Source organism: Ostrea edulis, chromosome 10 (assembly GCF_947568905.1).
Source record: "Ostrea edulis chromosome 10, xbOstEdul1.1, whole genome shotgun sequence".
NCBI classification, from domain to species: Eukaryota; Metazoa; Mollusca; class Bivalvia; order Ostreida; family Ostreidae; genus Ostrea; species Ostrea edulis.
In genome coordinates, this window is record NC_079173.1 from 46254565 (window position 1) to 46282326 (window position 27762).

The following is a 27762-nucleotide window of genomic DNA, read 5'->3' on the forward strand; positions in this document are numbered from 1 at the left end:
ATGTAATCAATGTTCACCATCACTAGATGAGGAAATGTAATCAATGTCCACCATCACTAGATGAGGAAATGTAATCAATGTTCACCATCACTAGATGAGGAAATGTAATCAATATTCACCATCACTAGATGAGGAAATGTAATCAATGTTCACCATCACTAGATGAGGAAATGTAATCAAGGTCCACCATCACTAGATGAGGAAATGTAATCAGTGTCCACCATCACTAGATGAGGAAATGTCATCAATGTTCACCATCACTAGATGAGGAAATGCAATCAGTGTCCACCATCACTAGATGAGGAAATGTAATCAATGTCCACCATCACTAGATGAGAAAATGTAATCAGTGTCCACCATCACCAGATTAAGAAATGTAGATTATATGTTTTGGCTGAAGGAATGGTAATGGCAATCATATGTCACCTGTAAAACATGAAATACAATCATTAAGTCATTTCTGTAAACTTGTGAGAAAACACTTTTCTAAAGAATGTAGGAGTAAAAAAAATTAGCATTTCATTAAGCGTAAATACACACTAAAATTTTAAATTGATGTTTTGTACGTTTCACATATTGAAATTTTAATACAATTTCAAAGCCATTTTGCACTTTAAGATTATGTGACACCACTGGGAAAATTAATTCTTACATCTACACCAAGATACACCGCTGGCAAAATGTTTTAGGAGCAGCTTCTACCCTGACGTCCTCGTCATCAGAGTCAGATTCTTCTCTGGCGTCCTCGTCATCAGAGTCAGATTCTTTTTTGGCGTCCTCGTCCACACTGTCTGGATAATCTAAAGGTATCAAAAAGTACAGAAGGTAATCAATCAATCACAAATCCTACATCAAAAGCCAAGAGACTAGCTTGCCCACTCGGGCATCTGAGTATCACTACTCCAAAAGGAAACTTATCACTAGCAATCTTGTCACAGTTTGTCTATAACTGAGGCAGAGGTTAAGCTTTTAATCTTGTAGAAATGGGTCCAACCTACCACAGACAACATCAATTCTATATTGATCAATGTAATTAATGATTGATCAATTATTTAAATTCATTCAATCATTTAATTACATTTATCACGCATTGTATGACCTGCTATTCAAGGCAATATGCCAATGGGTCACATTGCTCACTTGATCAAACAGTAGCTTTTTCTTCTTGATTTATAACAAAAAATCATTGCTGTGCATCAATTCATATTGGCCATGTAGGAGTTTAATTCAATTCACATCCACACTACTGTAGTATAATAATTGTAAAGTGAGAAGATTTATTTTGTAGCATATGACATTCTCCTGGGGCCAGTGTACCACTTACTGCATTACAAATATACAGTGCTACATACATATCACTAGTTATACATGAATCTAAACAATGTATTAAACTTGACCTTTGCCCTTTGCAATCAAAATTTCTCAGTGACAAAAATTGGGATGACAATGTATCCAACTGGAAACTTCTGAGATGATACTTGTTGAACCGAGAGCATTATATCAAATCTAACGTTAGAAGTGTTGATTGCATGCGTAATTAGTTATATCAAGTTTTACCTTCATCTTCACCTAATGCACGAAAACCAACTACACTCAACATCCAAGTGCCGGATCTGATAGAAGATACGAGGTCAAATGAAGAAGGATATAAAAAGCACTAAAAATGACCAACGACACGAACAACAGTGAATTGTCAAATTCTCGGGTAGACCTTTCCTTTCCCCAGGATGATAGAATTTCTACATAGAAACGAAAACTAAATAGAAAAGCAAACTAACACTTAAAGTAAACCACAAAAGCTGATAACAAACAAAACGTCTCCATGTTGAAATGAAGTCGTAATTCACTATCCCTGTAATGTAAGTATGTACTCTTCTTTAAAACATTGCTTCCCAATTTCACAACAATCCGAATTCGTTTAACTAAAGACTATTTTGTACAGTCGACATCAACCTCCAAACCTAAAAAAAAATAATAATAAAAAAGCCAGATTTTGTCAGATCTGTTGAAGAACAAGAGGCCCATGTGCAACATCGCTTACCAGACTCACATTGGCTCGTATTTAAAGATTTTTTCCCTATATATTCACATGTAAAACTTTGATCTCTATTGTGTAGGGCTGTCATAGTTCCAAAAAATTTCAGGTCGGGCCGGTTCTAAATTTTTAACTTCGGATCCGGGTATATCGGTTTGGGTTTACGTAACTTGTTTTAAAAATATAATATACAGTTTAAATCAAAAACATTTATTGTACTTTGTCACAATAATTACTCGGGGACGTGGACGGAGGTTTAGACTCGAAAACCATGGTACTAAACACAGCATTGTTACTTCTTCTCGTTTCCATTCCGTGTTTTCAATGTTTTGTCATTGACGATGTCGAACCCGTGGCGTATTTTCAATGCGTTTGACGTATCTTACATACTGTTATTGTTTATAGTTCTGTTCAAAATACCATCATCTGAAAATTGATCAAAATACAGCCACCTTTGAGGATTTTGACGACATTTCGTTTCAATGGATTTCTAATATTGATTCTATTTTAAAACCAAACCCGAACCGAAATACGGAAAAATGGAACTGCGCCCAAACCAAGCAACACAACCCGCGGTTTTTAGTTATGTCGGGTACCTGTTGCAGTCCTACTATTGTGGCCCCAACCTACTCCCATGACCATGCTTTTTTTTTTTCAAAATTGAATCTGGACTATGTCAGGAAGCTTTCATGTGAATGTAAACTTTTCTGGCCCAGTGATTTTTGAATATTTTTAATGATTTTCCCTATATATATATATATATATATATATATATATATATATATATATATCTGTATGTAAAATGTTGATCCCCTCTTGTCACCACATTTTACCCTAATTTTAAGAAATTTCAATCTGCACCATGTTACTAAATAGGAAGCTTTCATATAAATTTCCACTTTCTTGGTCTAGTAGTTTTTGAGAAGATTTTTACAGATTTTTACTATATATTTCTATGTAAAACTTTGACCCCCCCCCCCTTGTGTCCCCATCCTGCTCCGGGGACCATGCTTTTTACAAACTGGAATCTTCACAAGGTCAGGAAGCTTTCATATAAATTTCCACTTTTCTCTCCCAGTAGTTTTTGAGAAAATTTTTAAATATTTATCCTATATATTTGTATGTAAAATTTTGATCCCATATTGTGGCCCCATCCAACCTCCCGGGGGTCATGATTTTAACAAACTTAAATCTACACTATGTCAGGAAGCATTCATGTAAATATCAGCTTTTCTGGCCCAGTGGATCTTGAGAAGATTTTTAAATGTCTCCACCTTATGTTTTTCATTTTTTGATTATCTCCCCTTTGAAAAAGACTTGGCCCTTCATTTGAACAAACCTGAAAGCCCTTCACACAAGAATGCTTTTGGCCAAGTTTGGTTGAAATTGGCCCAGTGGCTCTGGAAAACAGTCGAAAATGTAAAAAGTTTAGACAGACGACGGACTATCAGAAAAGTTCACTAGAGTTTTCAACATTTTTGGATCCCATTTACCCAAGGCTGTTCTGTACTAAGTTTGATTGAAACCCAGTGGTTCTGGAGACGAGGTTGAAAATGTGTAAAGTTTAGAGACAGACGGATATATTAAAGAGAACGGGTGATCAAAAAACCTCACTTAAGTTCATGTGAACTAACAAGAGATCCACAGGCCTTAACTGTCACCTGAATATTAAAACCCATACATAACCAATACAAGGAGTCTCATATTCACATTTAAGCCTCAATATGAAATCCTCTGTGCACATGTTTATGATTTTTCAAAATAATCTACCATATATTAAATGTTATTTTAGTGAAATGTGTTCTTTTCTTTCTTTTTTTCTTTTGATGTTTTCAGATCATTGGTGATCAGATTATCGCTTTTTAATTCGTCATATGTTTTACCGATTGTGTATATATACATGTATTAGATTTACTTTTCATTACATTACAATGATGGTACGATACAAACAAGAGGCCCACAGGCCTTATCGGTCGCTCGAGTACTAGTGAAACATTATCCCTATATACTCCCAAAGGCTATATGAAATCTAGAAAAAAATCCTATTCTGCATATATAAGCTAAATTTTAACATTCAGCAAAAGTATAAAACAAGATGTGTTCTTAAAGCTGCAATGCCCTCATAAGTGCATACACTGATGAAATGCTTCACATAGTATAATAGGCGTATTAAGATTAAAACATTAAAATATAATTCTGACTAATTTGGACCCATCCTAGAATAAAAGCCCTGGGTTGTGAAATTCACCATTTTTGTTCATCTTTTTTCTGTTATTCCTTAGTATGAAGATTTTATACAGTTTTATACAGTATCAGCAAACTTACAAATATAAACACTATAATACTAAGATTGGACCCACACTGCGGTCAAAACCCCTACCACGGGGATCATGAAATTGACAATTTTGGTAGAAGCCTTCCTGCTTTACATCTTAATGCATTTACTTTTTCTTAAACATGTGCCGTTCTAGAAAAAGAATTTTGAAAATGGGTCAATTTTGGGCAGTTTTTGTCTTGCTCCCAAGGCCCCAGGAGTGCAGAAATCATGAAATTTACAATGTATGTCTCCCTTGTTCCAAAAATGCTTCATGCCAAATTTTAAGGGAATAATGGAATTATAGTTATCAAGAGGAAGTTAAAAATGTCTATTGTTCGCACATTTAATACCTGACAATATTGGACCCACCCTGATACCAAAAACCCCTACCCCTGGATCATCAAATTTACAATAATAGTAAAGGACTACTTGTTCTTTCTTGATATCCAATTAGTTTCGATTTAGTATCAATATCACTAAAGAAGATGTTATTTAAGTGTTTTACACTTTAACACTATATAGTAAGTTTGGCCCCACCCTGCGGTCAGAACCGCTGGCCTACCCTGGGAATAATGAAATTTACAACTTTGGTAGAATCCGTCCTGCTTTACATGTCCATACATTTAGATTTTCTTAAACAGTTGCGGTTCTTGAGAAAAAAAATGAAAATTGGTCATTTTCGGGTAATGTTTGCCCTGCCCCAATGCCCCAGGGGTGCTGGAGTCCTGAAATTTACAATTTATGTCCCCCTTGTCCCAAAGATGCTTCATACCAAATTTAAGAAGAATTGGACTGGTAGTTATCAAGAACTTAAAACATTTCAATTGTTAACGAATGACTCATGACGGCGGACGACAACCAATTACAATAGGTCACCTGAGTTTACTCTATAAAACAGAATGAATTCCTGGGGACATGAGCGAAAAAGTAAACTAGTTATACAATACAATGTCCTATAGATTCCATGATTAAATATAAGTTTACATTTTCCTCCAAGAATGGACGTCTCCATATGAGAGACGTTAAACAAGATACAATCGATTAATCAATCAATCCATGAATGAAGGAAATAAAGTCGTAAAGGTTTTGAACATTACCACTGGAGAAAAATTGTCCTAATTTAGGGATAACTTCATCAAGGGTCTTCTTCCTACTGGTAACACGTGATTGTCCTTCACTGTTTTTACACATAAATATTGAAGTATTTGTATGTATAAACTGACAACGCTGGTAATCGTTTATATTTATGTATTCAGTGTTAATCATACAAGACTTACAATATTATTAATTTGCAATCGTTCCACAAGGATACACAGCAACACACCACCATTCACTCTCCAGACCAGACGACAACAACCTCGTACATGCGCATCACACACGGTGTCTAGTTAACTCGTACCTGCACACACTCATACCACACTACACTCCCCTCCCTTTTGAGAAAGAGGGAGGTACTCCTGTACCTTAATACAATATATGCAAGTCTTGTTATCAAAAATTACTATTCTTACATGTGACTAGATTTGAATACAAAAAGATTGAAAAATACTATGCAAATAATAATACTATTTTGTATGAAGTGGACATAGTAATAAAGCATTTTAGCAAGCAACATCACATGTAACATGGTAACAACCTGAAAAATGAGTACATTATGAATATATGTCACATCATGATGAACTCTACATAAGTAATATCCCTTTTCAGCTAATGAGAAAAAAAATTACAGCAGAAAATACTTTCAAATCTCTCTGTGTATCTCTCACTCATGCATGATCCCAAGTAAAATAAAACAACAGTATGATGCATGTTAACCTACTAGTATACATTCATGTAAAATGAATAAACATGTACAAATCACTAGTATGATTCATATTAAACAGTACATGTGCAATGAAGAAAGAGGGGAAAAAATATATCATTTATCATACTGTTCATGAAGTAAACACTACCCTGCATTCCTTGCAAAGTAAACAGTTAAATTAAATGGGCACTTTAAACATCTTGCCTCTGCCAGGAACAATGTAATCTGCCATCTGAAGGATTTTGGTCCAGCTTTTTTCCTGACGGTCTGGATTAAGACTGTTTTTCCTCCATAAGACTGGGTCCACCAGGTCCTCTTGGCATTGGAAAAGGTCACCCACTATCGCCACGGTCCCCAGCTCAGTGTCCTTGACCAATACGGCTACATCAGTACATGATGATCCTGACGTGGAATTAACATCAACATATTTGTCGATTGGAAAATGTTGACCCGATTCAAAGTCATGTCTGAGATGTAGATCACCCGGGCACATGTCAAAGGAGGTAATGTAGACTGTTTCTGGGAAAAGATTAAGGTTTCCTACAATGTCCACATTACAATTGGTACAGATGCAACACTCTACATCATCGCCGGATACATAATTCTTCTGGAGACCCTCCAGAATGTGATCTTTGTCCTTGGGGTGGCCAGTGTTCACAATTATTGTCATAGGGCCCTTTAGGAGTGTTATGGTACCCCCAGTCCTGACCTTGTTCTGCTCTTCGACGGACACTGCGTACCCCTCTTTGAGAATGGCTACTTCGTACAATTCAGTTTCACCTCCACACTGATCCACCACTGTCCATTCTTCTTTTTCTTCTGCCTTATCCTCCCCCTGCTCAATGAACTCCTGGTCTACTCTCTGCAAACTTACCCTCCTTGACTTTACACAATTTTCTAACTTTGCCAGGTCTTCTTTTCCCCATGCTCTGAACTCCGCCCTCTTCTCAGGTGACATAGTGCACACTATGGCCATCAGAATCCTCCAATGTAAAATTTATTGGCAACATACTGAAGGTGTCCTTCATAGGCCACTTCATCATACGGGTCAACTGACCCACCTGATGCAGCGTCCTCTGCATGATCGGGTACTCCCGAGGCAAGGGTATCTTCTTGTTTACATAGTCCACCAAGTCCTGAACTGTTGCTGCTGGACCTAAAATGTACTGGGCCAGTGCAAGAAGGCAGGAGGCTCTCAGACTGTGATAGTCAAGAGAATAATCTAGCTCATTCTAAGGGCGATCCCAAAAAACTCTGGGAATCTGCCATGGTTAGTAATACAGACTGAATTTCGAAGTTTGACTTTGTAGAGATATGCTGATACTTTTTGAATAACAATACCTGGTCCTTTCCAGGGTGGATCCAGTTTCTTAGAACGACCTTTAGTTTTGGCGCTATCCAACATATAGATGAGATCACCAACTGCATATTCTCTGGTATGAATCTTTACATCATAGTCTCTTTTCATATGGATTTGATGTGTCTTCAATACATCTCTGGACACTTCATGAGCTATTTGTATAGAGTCTTGTAATCTCGACATATAATCCTCATGGTCAATGGGTGCATTTGTTTCAGGTGGTCGAAAAACTAGATCAGCAGGTACGCTCACTTCTCGGTCCAACATAAGTTTGTTTGGTGTGAAACCAGTGTGTCTGTTTACGGATGATCTAATAGCTCCCGCAAGCTGAGGTAAATGTTCATCCCAATTATTTTGTGACTTGTCCACAAAACAGCGTACAGCATCCATAAGTGTTCTATTAAATCTCTCGACCTGCCCATTTGCTGAAGGGCGATAAGGCGTTGTGCGACTTTTATGAATCTGAAGTATGTCACAAATAGTCTTAAAGAGTCTGCTTTCAAAGTTTCTCCCCTGATCAGTGAATATGTTGAAGGGAAAACCAAATCTAGCAAAAATTCATTTATAGCAGCTCTAGCTGTGACTTCAGCTGTTTGTGATGGTAATGGGACACATTCCACCCATTTGGTAAATTGGTCCACCATGACTAAAATGTTTGAGTTTCCTGAAGTAGATTCGGGTAAAGTACCCAAGAAATCAAGGTGAACTCTCCCCATTGGTACTCCAGCCTGGTATTTTGTCATAGGACATCTTGCTTTTCTGTTGGCCTTTTTGTGTTTACTGCAAATGTCACATGTCCGAACAAAATCTCTTATTGACCGATTCATGCTATACCAATAAAACTTCTCTTTCACTCGTAGATATGTTCTTGATATACCTTGATGCCCCATAACCGGTAAGTCATGGCATAGCCCAAGTATCTCATCTACCAAGGTCTTTGGCACCACCAGTCTTGGTTTTCCACCATTCTTGGGGTTATTGTGCAGTATTCCCTCAGCATCGATGAAAAACATCTCTTTATTAACCCAGTATTTCTTTGCTGCTTTACTGCTTATAAAGATTTCATCTTCCGATGGGATTTCATTTGACACCAGATAAGGCAGTATCAATCCAAGATCAGAATCCTTATTCTGAAACTCTTTCAGTTCTTCAGGTGAATATTCAATGCCTGCAAACCCAATAGTACGGGAAGCAGTGCATACTTAATTACACTGTTGGTCTTCCATACTAATGAGAATGGGTATATCTGGGTTTGCAAAGGAAATTTCCAACGATATATAATTCAAGTCTGAGCTTGACTCTTGAAAAACCAATTCCTTGTCATTGGATTCCTTCTGGTTAAACAACCAGGATAAAGCTGCATGCACTTCAGTTGTTTCTACTGTCTTACCCAGAGGAACGACATCATCCACATCTTCAGTGAATTTTCCCCAGTTGCTATGTGATCTAGTACAATACTTGCATCCTCCACAGGGAAGTTGGGTTGGGTCTATTGTCACCTTCATTTCTGGACAAGGTTTCGCACCAGGTGCTCAGGAAAGTGCATCTGCGTTCCCATGTTTCTTTCCTGGTCTATGTATCACAGTCACTTCAAGCCATCTTGCTAACTGACCTTGTGGATTCCTGAAGTTAAGAAGCCAAGCTAGACTGCTATGGTCAGTCCTAACCACAAAATATCTGCCCAACAGATAATGATTGAATTGTTTGGTGAAACGTACAATTGCGAGTAACTCCTTTCTTGTTGTACAATAGCGCTGTTGCTCTGGGGCGAGACTAAAACTACCATAAGCAATAACTCGCTCTTTACCCTCCTGCACCTGTATGAGTTCTGCACCTATAGCAAAGTCTGATGCATCGGTGTCTAGGATAAATAAATCCTTAGAGTTTGGCAATGCTAGAACTGGAGTAGTTGTAAGTGCCAACTTCAAACTGTCAAAAGCGTCTTGCTGCTCTTGTCCCCACACATACGGCTTCTTATCTGTAAACCGGTTAAGGGGTGTTGCCATCTTTGCATAGTCCTTAATGAATGTTCTGTGATAGTTTGCAAAACCCCAAAATTTCTCAATTTCTTTAGTTGTTGTTGGGGTCTTCCAATTTTTCACAGCTTCTACATACTCGTCACCTATAGCCAATCCTGTTTTGTTTACTTTCCTGCCTAGGAATTCTACTTCTTTCTGGAATAGAAGGCATTTCCTCGCTTTCAGCTTTAATCCGTATCGCTGAAATCTATCAAAGACTATTTGCAGGTTGTGCAGATGATCCTCCAATGATTTTCCCATCACAAGGATGTCGTCCAGGAAGGCTAACACAATGTTCCACGTCAGTCCACGCAATACTAAGTTCATGACTCTAGCATAAGTCGATGGAGCATTGCAAAGACCAACACACATCCGGGTAAACTGGAATAGCCCGTACTTCGTTATGAAGGCTGTTTTGTCCTTATCAGACTCTTTTACTTTTATCTGATAGTACGCTGAGTTGGCATCAAGTTTGGAAAACCACTCATTTCCGGACAATGTGTCAATGCACTCTTCGATTAGAGGTAAAGGGTAAACATCTCTCTTTGTCACTGAGTTTAGTTTCCTATAATCTATGCACCATCTCACTTTGCCGTCTCTTTTCCGAACAAGTACGGGCGGCGACGTCCACTCTGAGGTTGATGGTTCGATTACTCCTGCTTCCAGCATTGTGTGCAAGTGATTTTCTTCCTCCTGAACAAAGTCTAATGGTGTGCGTCTCATCCTCTGCTTAATTGGAGATGCAGAGCCAGTGTTGATTAAATGTTCTATTTCTGTAAAAGTACTAAGATCAAATTCATTCTCAGCGAAAACATCTTGATATTCTTTGAGGATATCCATCATTAATTTGCTCTGACTTTGGTCTAAATTTGCAACAGATTTCTGGAAAAGGGAACTCAAGTGTTCTGGAAGTTCTGATAATGGTCCTTCACTTTGGGATTTTGGTTCTGGTGCAATAGTCATTGGGTCTGCTGACAAAGCTTCTCCTACTATGGTGCCTTTTCGGATGGTAAAGTACCGGTCACTGGCATTAACTAAACATAGCCTAGGTGAGATTTGTTTGGAGTACACACACCGTGGCATCATAACCGGAATATCTTCCTCAGGTTCAATAATGTAGCTTCCCTCAAAATGTTGAGATAGCTTACCATTGACATGTATGACTGAATTTGGTGGAATCACAGTTTTACCAGGCACTGTTACTTTAGCAATTATTGGAGCTTCCCGACTTTTTCCATATGACATCTGTAAAACTTCAGAGTTAATGGAGAACTGGTTCTTACTACAGTCTAGTACTACATTGTTTTTCCGCATAAAGTCTAATCCCAGAAGCATGTCATCATCCATAGGAGCTACGTATATTTCAGATGGGTATGTTCTGGTTCCTATCTTGATGTCAACTGGACCAATGATGAATGTATTCATTTTCATATTACGCCCTGCACCATGCATGACAGTGCGCTTTTTAATAGGCGGCTTTATCTGCATCATTTCATACACTCTATCCGAGATGATAGTGACTTCTGCTCCTGTATCTATTACTGCAACAATGTCTGTAGAGTTCACTTTTACATTTAATCTCAGCATAGAAGCTGATCCCAACTGTAGAATGGTCATTGTTTTATCTATGTCTGTGCTTTTATCCTCAGAATGGGAAGTATGTCTATTTCTGTCTGATGATTTTTTCCTAGGTCTTCTATGCTTCCTGCATTTTCTTGATGCATGCCTTATTGATTTTGGGCCTGTTTATTCTGAAGCACAATTTTTCTCGAGGCGATTTGCAGTATTACGGGTCGGATTTACGCCTGTTCACCCGGCCCATTCTCGTTTAAAGGTGTCGTCTCAGACTGTGAACTCCTGTTTGTATTCTGACTTCTACTTTGATTCTGTGTCCTCAACTTCTTAGGCTTTCTGCAGTCTTTTGCTAGATGCCCTGGTCTGTCACAATTGTAGCATGTACGGGTCTCCGTATTTTTTGGTCTTCTCTGTTTATTCTCCATATTGCTTAATTTCGTTTGAAACATCTGCATGTTGTCCACCAAAATCTTTATCTGTGCCTCCATAGACGTAAGCTGATCTGATTGATGTGCTTGTGGAGAAAAATTCTTGTCACTTTTCACTGCTGCATTAATTGTTCTCACAGAATCAATCTCTTTCTCCGAGTCTTCAGAAAAGTCTCGACGTCTAATGGGTTTACCACAAATGGCTTTGGTAGTATGCTGGTACCACTTTATCTTGTCTATCGCATCCTCAATAGATTTTGGCTTGGACAGCATTTTGACCTGCCTCTTTATCACAGCAGCCCTGATAGAATCTCCATACAGCTTGTGAGTATATGTGTTCTTCTGGTAGCCCTGTCTTCAAGTTTTTCTCCTGTGTTCTGATGGGTTCCCATAAACTGGACTTGGAGAGTTTCTGGTAGGTCCACAAAGTTAAAGCGTTTTCTAGCTTGCAAACCAATTCGAAATAGTCTATGCCGTAGTCTCTGCTCACAATACTAGTGTAAAACTCGCTGGCTTTTCCATCGAGACACCAACATAACTGGTCTTTGCGTTCTGTAGCCGTCCAGTGAGATACATCTGCATATCTGTTGAATTTCACAAAGAAGGCTTCCCAGTTAGTGGTTCCATCATACCGCAAGGCTTTGGGCAGATACACAGGTTTTGTTTCGTGCCGCCCTTGATTTTCCGAGACTGTCGCTCGACGTCTCACAAAAGTTGGCGATAACTGAGGTGAAGGCAAAGTACGCCGATATGTATGGGAGGACAAATTTCTAGTATTATCTGTAAGCTGTCCACCGCCATTATTTCCAGATATTGCTGATATCCGTTGTCCCCTGTCTACACCTGAATAGCTGGGTGGATTAAAAGATATTGGCCCTCGTTGCATAGGGAATGTTTGGTCAGGTTCACATTTATTTTCGTGTTTGACCTGAGGATTTCTGCAACTCTGATGTGGGAGTAGGGGTGGTGTCCTTCTTGGTTCAGCTAGTGGGGTTGCTGTATAATGAAAATTAAATCTTGACGGAAGATCTGTTGTCACGTTTTCTATTTCCTTACGGGTAGCCCCCATACTATTCAAGTCCTCATAACTGTCATAAATATTGGCTGAACTGTTCACCATATATTCCGCTAGATAATCGTCCATACCATCACTAGTTGTTTGTTTAGCATACCCATGGTCAATGTGAACTGATGGTTCAAACTCCACACAATCCAGTAGTTCTGGAGTTATTTTCATTCTAGGAATGGTAACAAAGACCTCTTTTGTGATGTGACCTTGTTTTCTCAGTTCCCATATCCGGTCAGCTAACACCTGACCAACGCCTGGTAGGATTCTCAAATTTTCATAGGCACGAGTGTTGATGTTTACTCTAAAGGGACTTCCTCTCGAGTTAGACATCATGATATTGGTGTGTGTGTGTGTGTGTGTGTGTGTGTGTGTGTGTGTGTGTGTGTGTGTGTGTGTGTGTGTGTGTGTGTGTGTGTGTGTGAAACAACAAAAACTAATGCAAGATTTATTTCACAATACACAACAAATGATAGATACCTATTCAAATACGTAAAAATACGTGTGAATATGACGAAAGTTATTCAATTCAATCAATTTTCAACCGCCAATGGTCTCGCATTCGGTATCCTATACCATGAGCCCAATGATGTGCACGTACTGTACTTTCCGGTGATTGGCCTCACCACAAATTCTCAAGAAATTGCACAAAAACAAAAACAGTGGTTAAACCGAGGAATATTACTGACTGAAGCACGGTAATAAATCTGGAATTCGCCTAACTTACTACAAATTATTGCTTATTATGTATATAATCTACCGTGACTATATGTGACGCTTGACAGTTTCCCGCCACAAGAAAATTCAATACACAGTTTCTCGTGCAGAATCGATTGCTCGCAGCGCCAGTGAAGTATTTGTATGTATAAACTGACAACGCTGGTAATCGTTTATATTTATGTATTCAGTGTTAATCATACAAGACTTACAATATTATTAATGTGCAATGTTCCACAAGGATACACAGCAACACACCACCATTCACTCTCCAGACCAGACGACAACAACCTCGTACATGCGCATCACACACGGTGTCTAGTTAACTCGTACCTGCACATACTCAAACCACACTACAATATGTTTCGCAAACCATCCTCACCTTCACGTTCGTATATTTTGAGTAAATGGTTGAGACATAGTCCAGAACCTGCCACATTTTCAGCTGTGGGCATCTTTATAATACCTTTTGCAATAAGAGGGTGCAATGAATTTATATATTTTGCCTTTTCTCTGTTGAACTGAAGTTGGTTATGAACAGCAGATGGAGGGAAACTGTAGGCAGCAACCTCATGAGGATCCATCTTTGTGTGAGAGATAAGAGCCTCATAAGAAGTTCAAAGCAACACCTTGATTAAATCCTCCTGTTTATAAGACGACTGTGCAGGGAAGGCTTTCTTCAGAATAGGTATACTGCCAATAAGTCCAATAACGCTCTCACAGAACAGGGCTTTACATTTCAAGTTAATCAATGCAGACACCATAACAGGAAAATCAAATTTCTGCCCATTATGAGCAATGAGAAAAACACAGGAATGCCTTTTTAATCACTTGCAAAATTTTTCCCCATCAGTGCAAAATTTCTCTACCTGGACTTGCTGACCATGCACTGTCATAGTGCGACTGTTGTGGAGAATGATGCCGGTGATCTGCTGTGCATTGGAATACATTGGCAATTCTGGGTAAACATAAGTAGATAACTCCTTATCTGATCCTATCACTGAGGCTGCAATTTGTGTGATATGTGGGTGTTTCCTTCCATGTACTGAAACAATAATGTACATTATAAGCTTTTTTTTTCAATCGAAAAAAGAAATCAATCACTTGATATGGAAGTATCTCTATGCAATTGTTAATGTACCTAAATCAGTAGTCTCTAAGTCAAAGGAAATGAAAGTAGAGTTTTCTCCAGCTGGCACAGGTTTGAAGCTTCCACGAGTCACAGCCCCAGGTAAGTGTTCCACATCTGCATCAGCATCATGCCCAATACCTGTGTGAAATTTACAATAAGAAATTTAAAACGTTATGACAATCTCTATTAAACAATATAATAATAAGGGTAAGTTAAACGGACATAAAATATAAAATCTGTGATACCGCACTGGTATGAAGATCCTTCCAGTGCCTCATTTGCACTTTGAGTCACAGCACGCCCCCGCTGCAGTATCATATGATGTCTTTTGGTGGAAGGCAAGGCAGATTTTTCTTGAACCCTTCTTATGCTCATTTGCTGATCAGCATATACTTCCGTAAATTTTCCAGGAGATATCCCAGCCTGTTTATTAACCTTTAAATATAATTTAGGTCTTTTGAATTACAAAAAAATATGATACAAGAAATATATATATTATTAATTTATGCCAATGATGACTGCCCTATCTACATGTACGAGTATATATGTGTTACTGTTAAAACTTAGGGGATACTAATGTCACTTACAGTTCTGGTTTTACAGGTCCTGTTTTCAATCCAATTTTCTGTGTTAAAAAAACAAAACTGTAAAAACAGAAATCATACAACAAAAATTAAACATAATGCAGAACAATGCACCATAAATTAAAGAATAGAATTTGAACAAAGGAATTAATAAAAATTGAAACAACTGTTAAAATGTGATTTATTAAATAATGAATAAATATATCAAACAATGTAAAACAAATTCCAATTACCTGTGTAATATACTGTCTTCCCTCGTTGATGCAAGCAGCTGTTGCAGCAACATAGAAATCAATGGATTCTGAGTTCCCGTAATGAAGTCACTTCGGTGCTCGTAGTGTAACCTCCCGATTTGCGTGTTCACACTGTTGTCTAGATCCTAAATCAGCATACTCTTCGACATTACAAATAACTGGCTCAAACACTTTTTTCTAGTTGTAATCTGAGATTTTCATCTTTGAGTGATGCTTTATATGGTAAGCTTCTATGGTTTTACGTTTGAATCCGCAGAATCTTCGATGGCATAGTGAGTGATCTACAAACTGATGATGGTTGCTTTAAGGTTTTCTTCCATACTCGTCTTATTCCCTTGGTTTTTGGCGAAAGCATATTTAACACACCTTTGTATATGTTGAATCACAGTCTTACTCAGATTGTATTTTATGGCATACAAGTGTTTTCCAATGTTATTGACATGATTTCGATCATACCGCTTTTTCAAGGATAAATTCAAGTCCAATTTGACATGAACCAACATAGTTGTATCGCCATCTTCAACCAAAATTTCAACTGGTGTTCCCTCCTCTGCTAATTCCCTAATACATTGAACTCCGCTTTTGCACTCCATGAGTTTGGCACTCCCAACATGGTTTTTGACACATATGTGATCGCGAACCGGCATATTTCTCCTTCACCAACTACATGTTCCACACTTTCGATGACGCACCAATGACTTAATCACCTTTTCCCCGTATTTTGCCTTGCTCATGAATAATGTGTGTGCTGAAAATAAAATACAAGGTATAAGATAAACTTGCTGCAAAAACACAAAACAACACAACAAATTAATGCAATTGTTAAAGAGTTGAATCTTAAAATTCATATAGTTTTCTCTAGAATATAAATATTCTTACATGTAAGGTTATCAAATCCCCTTTTGTGCCAGGCTGTATCAACAGCTACCGACATCCCCTGTCTGTTTTTACATGGATACTTAGTAAAAGTCTCAAACCCCTTCTGCTTTTCACAACCTTGTTTCTGTTTTCCTTTTTTTTAAATCGGGGAGCTTAAGGAGTTTGCAATACACTTTGCACTAGATGTGGAGCATTACAAGGATTTTTCAATCTAAAAAGAAAAAGTACTTGCCAAGAAGCTTAATATGAGAGCACTTACAACAAATGCAAGTTTATTTTAATATATTATTTTTATACATGTAATCCAGGTATTGTTTACAGTGATAATTTAATATATATCATTTACGCTGCACATCAGCTCAAAACAATACCTTTCAGGGGAGGTTTCACTTGATGGGGTATGTAGGGGAGTATCTAGCATAGGCTGGTTATCAATCTTTGACAGCTTTCTAAAAGACAAAAAGTCAAAAATAAATATATTTGCATGAAAATGAAGTTCATAGAGCATCTCTATATTCTATATAAATGCATATATACAGGTATATTTTACAAAATGGGATTTTTTCTACATGGAGTTTAAACTAAATCAATGTTGTCACCGTCATCTGTAAGAGTGTGATAAATAGTAGACTCATTGACAATTAAGGAGGTATGCTACACCAGAGAAATTTGATGTAGATGAAAAGTGTAGGATATGTACAAAAATATTTTGAATTTGAAAATTTTCAAATTTGCTTTATTCTGTCAAAAAATACAGTTTTAGTAGAAGGTAATCTGAAAAAAAAATTAAAACCCCTGCTGGACTCGAACCTGCGACCTACAGTTCAGCAGTCGGTATTGTAACCTACTGAGCTACTCGGCTAGGTATTTAAATGGAAAAGGAAAAGTCAAATATTGCTGATATCGATTTTGTCATCCATGTTTTTAAAGGAAATCAGCCATTATGACGATGTAGAGTACTACCTTAATACCTTTCTGGAGAAGTAAGCAACACTGGTTATTGGAACACTACAGGGATTGTGCAAACTGCCATCTCCACTCATTGTTTCTTCATCGGAAAAATAAAATACTGAAGAGGAATTGACTGCCAATAGTTTTCTAAAATAATAAATACAATCTTTCACAAAATCGGGGGATTTTTACGGTCTGTAATGAATCTTAATTAAATGAACAGATTAATTCAATATATTTCCTTAATTGTGAACACTGTAAATATCTCTCACAAATTGTGAATATTCTCAAAAAGTAAACTAGTCTAAAATATATTTTTTTCTATATCAACCTAGTTTCTGGTGGTGCATCGGGCAAGGGATATACACCCAACTCGTCAATGACCTATCCTATGGACTTCAATTCTTCTTCACTTTCAGCTCCTGCAAATTCTCTGTGTGAAAGAGGAACATAAATAGTTATATAAATCAAGTTACTTTGTATTCTTAAATTTACCTCAAACGTAATTTTCCTTCCAAAGAATACCAATATAATCATACAATTAAAAAAATACAATACACATATATTTTATTTGGAAGCAATCACTGGTTGGGATAAAATATCATAGGATATTCCCGCATATGCCTCACCCACGGTGCCAGGGGCCCTTTTGATTTGATGCATCTTTTAAAATTTATCACACATACACACGCGTTTCTTTTTTTCGGAGTAAAATTGAAAAAAAAAAAATCTAAACAATTTCTAGAAATATTTCAAACATGTTACCGATCTTCTTCAGTCGTGTTAACTATTGTAGCATTGTTTATTATTATAATATTTATTATTCATACTTCGTTATGACAGATAAACACGACTGAAGAAGACCGGTAGCATGGTCGAATTATTTCTGGAAAGTATTTAGATTTTTATATATAAACACATTGTACTCAGTCTCTTTTTGTACTTTTTTATACTCTAAAGAGCCGAACTACACGGTGAAAGCGCTAAGTGTAATTAATTAAATGTGGATCATGTGTACTTAGTCATCGTTGGATATTTTTTTTTACTTATTACCTATACCATGGACATTTTCTGCAATTTTACTTTATAATTTACCTAATAACATGTGTATACTTTCAAAAAGAAATTTTAAATGTATAGGATATATATATATATATATATATATATATATATATATATATATATATAAAAAGAAATAGAATAAACAGTACACAAAGTTAAAAATTTAATTAATATTTAACAAGCGCTTTCATTTTAAAATGTAACACCTGAGGATTATAAAATGAAAGCGCTTGCGTTAAATTTTTAACTTTGTGTACTGTTTATTCTATTTCTTTTAATATTTTATACCGGACACTGTGATTTTTTTTAAAAACACAATTTGGATATATATATATATATATATATATATATATATATATATATATATATACCAGCACAAAATACACACACATATATACATACATACATATATACACATATACATGCATGCATGATATTACGTTATGCATAATAATACATCAAATACATACTTTCAAATATATGCGACATAATTATATACATTTGGATTTGGGAAGGTGTACATACACGTACATATAGACCTACACCGCAGGTGCTTTAACTGACACCCAAGGTTTAGATTTCAATGAATTAAAAAGTAAAGATAAATGTCGTCTTCACTAACCTGTACCAAGTTTTGTGCTTAGGACAAAACATGACATCCCAGCTTTCTTTTTATTGTCCCTGTGTGTTTTTGCCATACAGAACCAGATTTACTTCCCCGCATTCTACATTCATGCATTTTGCGAAAAGATATCCGCCTAGTCCAAGTCGTAGCTCACCAACAATATTCAAATAAGTTAACGGCACAGGTCCTAACTTGCAGTATTTGCAACTTCGAAGATTATCTAGAAGCGCATCAAATTCAATAATTCTTCGTCCGTACTACCAGCTGTGTTTTTCCGCATATTTCCCTAACTTTATGTTGTTAAACGAAGGACAGTTGGAATCCTCACATGGATCATTCTCACATGTATGACTCGTAATTATGATCCTTCAATACCCTCTGTATGCCACGAGAAGTCTTGGATATCTTTCCTCCAGAAAACCGATCTTTGTTAGCTCGGGTCGGCGCCACTTATACGGACGATAAATCTGCTCTAGGAATTTAACGCGTTCCGAATAAACGATAACTCTAGCAGTTCCGGAAATTACCGAAGTCGAAAACATCGGATGCTTTCGTAACTTTAACCGGATATGCTCTATTATACATTGAATACCTTAATATTAAACAGTACCTCTATTTATAACCAATACTGTAATTAAAAGTAAACACTACCTCTTATTATAACCACACTGTAATTAAAACTAAAGGCTACCCCTATTTATAGCCCACACTGTAAATTAAAATTAAACACTACCTATAATTATAACCCACATTGTAATTAACATTAAATACTATCTCTATTTATAACCAACACTGTAATTAAAACTAAACACTACCTCTATTTATAACGGATACTGTAATTTAAACTATACACTGCCTCTATTTATAACCCACACTGTAATTATAAAACTAGACACTACCTCTAATTATAACTCACACTCTAGTTAAAAACAAACACTACCTCTAATTATAACCCGAACTGTAATTACAATACTAAACATTACCTCTAACCATAACCCACACTGCAATTAAAACTAATCACTATTTCTAATTATAACCGACTCAGTGATTGAAACTAAAACTACCTATATAATTAAGATGACTGTGTTATGTGTACTGACTGATATAGTACAATAAACTACAACACTACTAGTACCTACCAGTCAGAGAGTACCTCCTCTGTATATATATGATATAGTACAATAAACGACAGTACTACTAGTACTTACCAGTCAGAAAGTACCTCCTATGTATATATCTGATATAGTACAATAAACTACAGTATTACTAGTACTTACCAGTCAGAGAGTACCTCCTCTGTAGATATCTATATACAGACACTGTGTTGGTGGTCAGTGATCCGACCCATAGAAGGTGAGTTTTATCATCATAGTTCAGGCTTCGTGGATAGTTTATCCCGTGTTGTGTCAGTAACAGAGACAGGAAGTGACTGTCCTTGTCAATTATCTGTACTGTGTCGGTTTTAACATCACACACCAGGATGTGTGACAACGCGTCTGTACAGATTCCACGTGGATCTAGTGATGATCCTGATGGAGGTCCTGTGTAGGAGAATCGATGTCTACCCCCGCGCTCTGTCACCACTACAGCACCACGGTTAATAGTAATCCAGTCAGACACAATAATATCACCGTTGTTGTTCTCTGTGATATAACGAGGACGACTATACATCGTGTGACCTGTATTGTCGTGTTCTATGGTCAGGATATGTTGACCACTACTGTTGTACCGGGTTACTTTGCCTGTATCAGTGTTCCACATCCCGACCATTAGATCCCCAGTGGACAGGGAGCAGTACACACACCGTGGATACCATGGTGATGTACACTGTAACAGTCTGGTGATTGTGTGATTGTCTGTAGACAATTTGTTGATGTCAAGTTCACTGTCTATATAAATCAGTTCACCGGAACTGTTCACTGTGTGTAGTCCTCCTCCTACATACAATGTAATTATATCTGTCACACGGTGTATAGTGTCTCCTGTTGTATCTGTCAAGATGAAATTGTCTTCATCATCAGAGACCCAGACCCGATCCGACTTCACACGAGATATGTGTAACACATCACTAACACCTGTCACACAGACAGACGTGTGTAATACAGGTGTGGACATCAGTTTCACACACTCGTCTATTCCTACTTGTCGTTTTCCTGTTGTCATTTGGATTTCTGTGATGACACTCAATAACTGACTAGGACTGTTCTTTATCTGGGGGACACGACTGGTCTTTATAAATAAGAGGAATTGTACCGATCTGTTTGCTGATTGTTCATATCTGTCTTCATAGTTCTGTAGGTGAACAAGTTGTCTGTTCATTTTTCTCTTCTGTTGTTGTATTCTATCAATCAATAAACCTCGGTATCTTGTTTTAACATTCCATACCACAGTGTCAATCAGATCCTTCAGTCTCTGGGCTTTTGTTGACATCTCTGATTGATGGTGACAGATTTGTGGGGGACAAGTTTGGATATCAGTTTGGAGTCCTGCCAGGAGAACACGACAGTTATAGAGAGTCTCACTTCTGATGTTGCCAATGATTTCTCTGTGTTGTTGTCGCTTTGTTTGATAGACTGTTCTAAGATCCACCAGCGCGTGTGTTCTATGGTTTGTACAGCGCTTACACACGGAAAAGTTACACTGATCACAAAGCATTCTGTATTTTCTGTTTGGATGTCTGACACAGGTCTCTCGTAAAAGGAAACGATTAAACTTCTCACGGTAACTCAAAACATCATGATATATGGTATCTAGATCAATGACATGCTTCTCTTTACACTGTAAACACAGATCACGTTTACATGTGTTACAGTAGAACTCAGTGTCCCCCTGACATTGAGAACACTGTCGTAGTTTACACTGCGTGGTAAAACTCCTCTCGGTATGACGAGTTATATAGAACACTACATTGTGATATTTGGTGTTATTTTCTGTAACATGTTTCTTTTTACACTGTAAACACAGATCACGTTTACATGTTTTACAGCAGAATTCGGTGTCCCCTTGACATTGAGAACATTGTCGTACTTTTAGCTGAGTGCTGGGTCCTAGTGTGTCCATGATGTGGAGAGTCGGGGTCTTTAGGAATACAATCTGAAATCAAACAAACAGTATAAAGCTAGAGGAACTGGAAAGTAGCAATCATTGAATTTACATTCATTTTTACGTAATGCATATTCCAAGAGTTACATCATTTTGGATATAAATATTCCCATCATGTAATTAATACATTTAAATAGATCTACATAATTTACTGAATAATTTTAATTGACCCCTTTTCTGCATAAACAAGAGGCACCATGACACACATCGCTCACCTGAGTCACCCTGACCCTGTTGTTGTTAAGCGGTTATTGGTTTTTTTTTTCTAAGCTATTTTTATCATATAGTAGACCCAACCTTAGCCCTAAAGGGTCATGACAAAACCAAAATTGAATTCACAAAACATAGGGATACATCGATACCAATACGAAAATAATATGACCTTGTTATTGTGGAGAAAGTCAAGGTAACAAAGTCAAATATCATTCTTTGAAATGAAACGTCTTTCCATAGGATATCTACAAGTATGGAAAACATAAGAAAGCTCTATCTTAACTGGTATTGGGAAACATTGAGTACGTTAGGTTTTCTTAACAGTAAGCCTTTCTTTAAGGTCTTGCTAAAGGATATCTATATGTATATAGAAAACATGCAAGTTCTATCTTGAAAGGGTCAGGAAATATTAAACATGTTAGGTTTTCTTAAAGGGACACCAATATTTTCAGTCAGGGTCAAAAATAAATTTGCTATAAAAGGGTTTTACCACAAAGAATGCACATATGGAATAAGAGGGCCTTATCATTCACCATTCAGAAGTTATGAACAAAGTTAGAAATGTGGAGAGACAGACATCCAGAGAGAAAAAAAAAACAATGCCCCCCCCCACCCACACACACACACACACACTTTGGGAAAAAAGACATGACACATTGAGTTCACACAACTTGGTAACATTTGCATTAGGATATGATTTAGTTTGAATCTGCTATTCCTGAAAATACTGTTTAAATAAATTTTCTGCATATTCCAATGTAAAGCTTTGATTTCCTTTGAGGGCCCCTAACTTGAACAAACTTAACTGAATTTTGTTTTGGAATGACTATTTTAAAAGATATTTCTACTTCTGATGAGGGGGGGGGGGGTTGAACTGACCAACATGTTCACTACCATGGGATGCTTGAAAATCAATATGACTAGCCATTGCACTATTGTTTTCGAGGATAATACTTTTACAGATTTTCCCTTTATATTCGCATTTAAAACTGTGATTCTTAATTGTAGCCCTACGCTACACCTTAGAACATGACTAACTCGATGGTTCTTTTGGAAATATATCCTGTATTAACAGTATATAGCCCCAAGTAAAACTTAATTTCCTGTAGTTGTGTAGGCACCAAATTTATGGGCCGGGAATGTTGGGGGAAGTGTAACAACTAGATATTTTCAGAAAAGGTGTTCCAAAGAATTCCTTTCTTTAAAAGCACGAGAGAATTACACCGTGAGGGCTGGTGAAATTTAGAGACATGTTAATCCAATCCGGCGATGAACGAATTAAGTGGGGGGGGGGGGGGGGTGTCATTAAAGGGGCGTGTCAACGATTTGAGCTGATTTTTTTAAAATTGTATTTTTTTCATTTTTAGTGTTTACAATGCTTAACTAACTTGAAAATGTTTCTATTTTACATAACCAAAATTTGACTATCATTTGTTGAGTTACAAGTGAGATACATCCCAGACACATAAGTTCTTGTCAGATTATTTCACACAAAACAACACATTTTCTGTATTTCATTACATGTATTTTGGAAGCCAACACAACAGGAATATACAACTTGGTAACTAATTTAATATGAGTCTCGCTTGGGTTTTTGCACACCTCACTCATGGTTAAACTTAACCTTGTTTGAGTATGAAATTATCCCCTTACAATGTAAAATTCCCTGAGTTAGAACTTTCTAGATCTTGTTAGAGGCATTGGGTATTGAAGACTTTAAAGCAATGATACATGATAACATAAAAAAGGGTATCAGTCATCCAGAAAGCATATTGCACCTACTGCAAAACATATGTAAATATTTAATTCAAAACACAATTATAGAAAGTTGAAAGTTTGTAGTCAAAACCCTTTATATTATCATTTGAGTTTTCATGATCACACAGAGGCGCTTCATATTAAAGACATATAATGTCCTGATTGGTATTTAAAAATGACTACACACAACAAAAAGTTTTTTAAAAATAAGGAAATTATGTCGTTCGCACGATATAATAAGTCGTGCGAACGAGAAAATAAGTCATGCGAACGAGATAATTATCTCGTGTAAACGAGATATTATGCCATGCAAACGAGATATTATGTCGTGCGAACGAGATAATATCTCGTGCAAACGACATAATATTTCCCAAAATAAGAAGTAAAAAAAATTGCATGTCCTAAATATACCACCGTATAATTCTTTATTAGAACATTTAATGTTCATGGTAACAGACACCAGTCCCGCAAAAACGCAGGCGACTTCTCCAAACTTATATAATGGGTCGGCCAATTATAATAATAAAGTCAATAAAACTCCATTTCCGCAGAAAAAAAAATGTGTTTATTCATTAATAAGAACTCGCATATCAGTTTTACTTTTCCTCCATTCCCAGAATGTCAAGGTACCCGCCACACAAATAGGGAGGGTGCGTAATCACAAAACTTTGTGAAGATGATTTTCTTCCGACTGTGCATAAGCCGTACCTTGCTCTTTGAAGCGGTATTTACTAAAACCTACTTGGGTCATTTGAAACAAAAGGAAATATTTTAAAAGGTGTAATAATGCGATAGAAAGGTGTAATAACGCGAATCTTAGACGTAGCAACGCAAAATAAAGGTATTATAACGAAAAGAAAGGCGTGGTAACGCGAAAAAAGGCGTAATACATGTCACACGGATTTAAAAGACACAATAAAGCAAATTAAAGGTGTAAGAAAGCGAAGTTTAACACAGCCGCCCACTGACGTTTTTTTTTTCAAATTTAAAGTAAATCGTAATTTCTTGTTTAGAAAAATAGTAAACGATAGAAGAAAAAATAATTTCACTCACTCTCAGCACAGACACTTGTTTCTGTAAATATGACCTCAGAGGTCGTAAGTTATTTACAGAAACAAGTGTCTGTGACTCTCGGAAAAATAAAAAGACAAAATGTGTTTATCTATTGAATTACTTTTATTAGGGGAACTTTTTTTTTTTTTTTTTTACACATTTTCCAAAAATTCTTAAAATTTGAACAATTTTATCAATTTCATCTTATCAAAAAATGATAGAGAATAGTAAACATGAGTGCATAGGAGACATATTTCCTGTCCTATAAAATCTTTAAACTCTAGGGGCTTTCAGGGAATTCGCCTCGTTGATCCCCAGACCCCCTGTCTCAAAAAATTGCACCCCCTAACAGCAATTCCTGGATCCTGGATCCGCCCCTGATATAAATTTAATAGTTGTAGAACAACCATATTCATCCAGTTTTACCATTCAGCATTTGATTTCTGTCATCTATACATTTGGATTAAAATGCATTGATTTGATCTACATTAAATAAATTCTAATTATGTACATGCCGGGGGTACATGAAGCTGTACTTATGTATCTGTATACACGGTGACGTCATGCATGTTGTTGGTCACGGTGTCAAAACGTACTAAATCATTACGGTAGTATTCACGCTGTTTTATATAAATAAAAACACGTTACATAAGTTATAGTGTATTTGAATATAAAAAATAAAACATACAGCGCTCCATGATTATATTTACCAGGTAACTTACTTTTGCGGGTCAGGGGGCATTTTGAAGAACAGTCATTTGCAGGCAGATCGTTGAATGGCTCCACCTTAGTCACGTGTACCACTAATTGAATGTTTTGTTTTAAATAAAGGACAACTCAGCGTCCTGTGAGATATCCAGTAGATCAGTTACACGTAAACAATGTCTTGTACAAACTTTTCAATGACTCTTCCGCATTCCCCAGTTCACGATAATGGCGGCTGCTTGGGTAGTTTTAGTAGGTCATTGATCCGCAACCAGGTGTGTAACTGTGTCGTGTAATCGACTGAACTCACTGAAGCGTGAGTGTGCCTATTACAATTCCATTTAAACGCCACATTTAGATTTCATAACATTGCAGATCTATACAGTTTTAAATTTATCAGAAATTTCATTTCGGTTTTTGCTATAGACTTTGTCTGTATAGAATAATTTTGGAAAATATCATGTTTTGCAGCGGGTGTCTTGCTTTTATTTCGTGTCATTTGGGTTTTTCCATGGGTTGATAGCGGTCTTTTCCAATCAAGTCGAGAAATAAAGCAATGTTCCACGAGATCCTAGTGTCGATCCTTCAAGATTGAATATATATATTAAATACATTGATTATTAAAACACAAATATGTAGATAATAATCACAATATATGGGTGGATCCAAGAATTGTCACAGGGGAGCAATGGATGCAGAAGACACAAATACTCTATAGAACCAGGAACGCTATGAGGTTTCTGGGTTTTTTTTTAGAATGAAAGCACAGCGTAATTTATGGTGGTATATTTAGGATATGTGTATAACTTGTATATTCCATGCAAATTCCGAGGGTCTTTGTCACAATACTTAGCTAATCCGTGTAACTGAAATTAACAGAATTGTTTGACTTATTGCTGAAAGCATGACATCGAGTCGGTTCACGATAGATTTGATCGAGATCTGCTACCACGCTGACCCAATATGTTAGAAGTCAAATAACAAATACACGCTGACCCAATATGTTAGAAGTCAAATAACAAATACACGCTGACTCAATATGTTAGAAGTCAAACAACAAATTCAAGCGACCCGACCAAATCTGCTACAAAGCTGACCCAATATGTTAGAAGTCAAATAACAAATACACGGTGACCCAATATGTTAGAAGTCAAACAACAAATACACGCTGACACAATATGTTAGAAGTCAAACAACAGATAAACGCTGACCCAATATGTTAGAAATCAAACGACAGATAAACGCTGAGCCAATATGTTAGAAGTCAAACAGCAAATACACGCGACCCCCACTAGTTCTATCCTGGCGAAAAAAAACCTTCGAATCTGCATATACAACGTATACATAGATCACTGTATCATCTATACATGTAATATACAACTTATACATAGATCACTGTATCATCTATACATGTAATATACAACTTATACATAGATCACTGTATTATCCATACATGTAATATACAACTTATACATATATCACTGTATAATCTATACATGTAATATACAACTTATACATAGATCACTGTATCATCTATACATGTAATATACAACTTATACATAGATCACTGTATCATCTATACATGTAATATACAACTTATATATAGATCACTGTATCATCTATACATGTAATATACAACTTATACATAGATCACTGTATTATCTATACACGTAATATGCAACTTATACATAGATCACTGTATCATCTATACATGTAATATACAACTTATACATAGATCACTGTATTATCTATACATGTAATATACAACTTATGCATAGATCACTGTATCAGCTATGCATGTAATATACAACTTATACATAGATCACTGTATCATCTATACATGTAATATACAACTTATACATAGATCACTGTATCATCTATACATGTAATATACAACTTATACATAGATCACTGTTTTATCTATACATGTAATATACAACTTATACATAGATCACTGTATCATCTATACATGTAATATACAACTTATACATAGATCACTGTATCATCTGTACATGTAATATACAACTTATACATAGATCAATGAATCATCTATACATGTAATATACAACTTATACATAGATCACTGTATCATCTATACATGTAATATACAACTTATACATAGAT

The 27762-nt window shown here is 36.5% G+C and overlaps 2 protein-coding genes across 2 annotated transcripts in view; both read right to left on the reverse strand.

The window, feature by feature from the left end:
* Positions 1–27762, reverse strand: part of LOC125682792 (uncharacterized) — a 196451-nt gene that overhangs the window by 71261 nt on the left and 97428 nt on the right. The window lies entirely within an intron of this gene.
* On the reverse strand, positions 655–21178 carry LOC130046488 (uncharacterized). Its single transcript, XM_056150965.1, has 2 exons — positions 20085–21178; positions 655–800 (listed from the first exon to the last, which is right to left on the reverse strand). The coding sequence occupies exons 1-2, from the start codon at positions 21124–21126 to the stop codon at positions 655–657; spliced, it is 1188 nt and encodes a 395-aa protein (XP_056006940.1). The 5' UTR covers positions 21127–21178.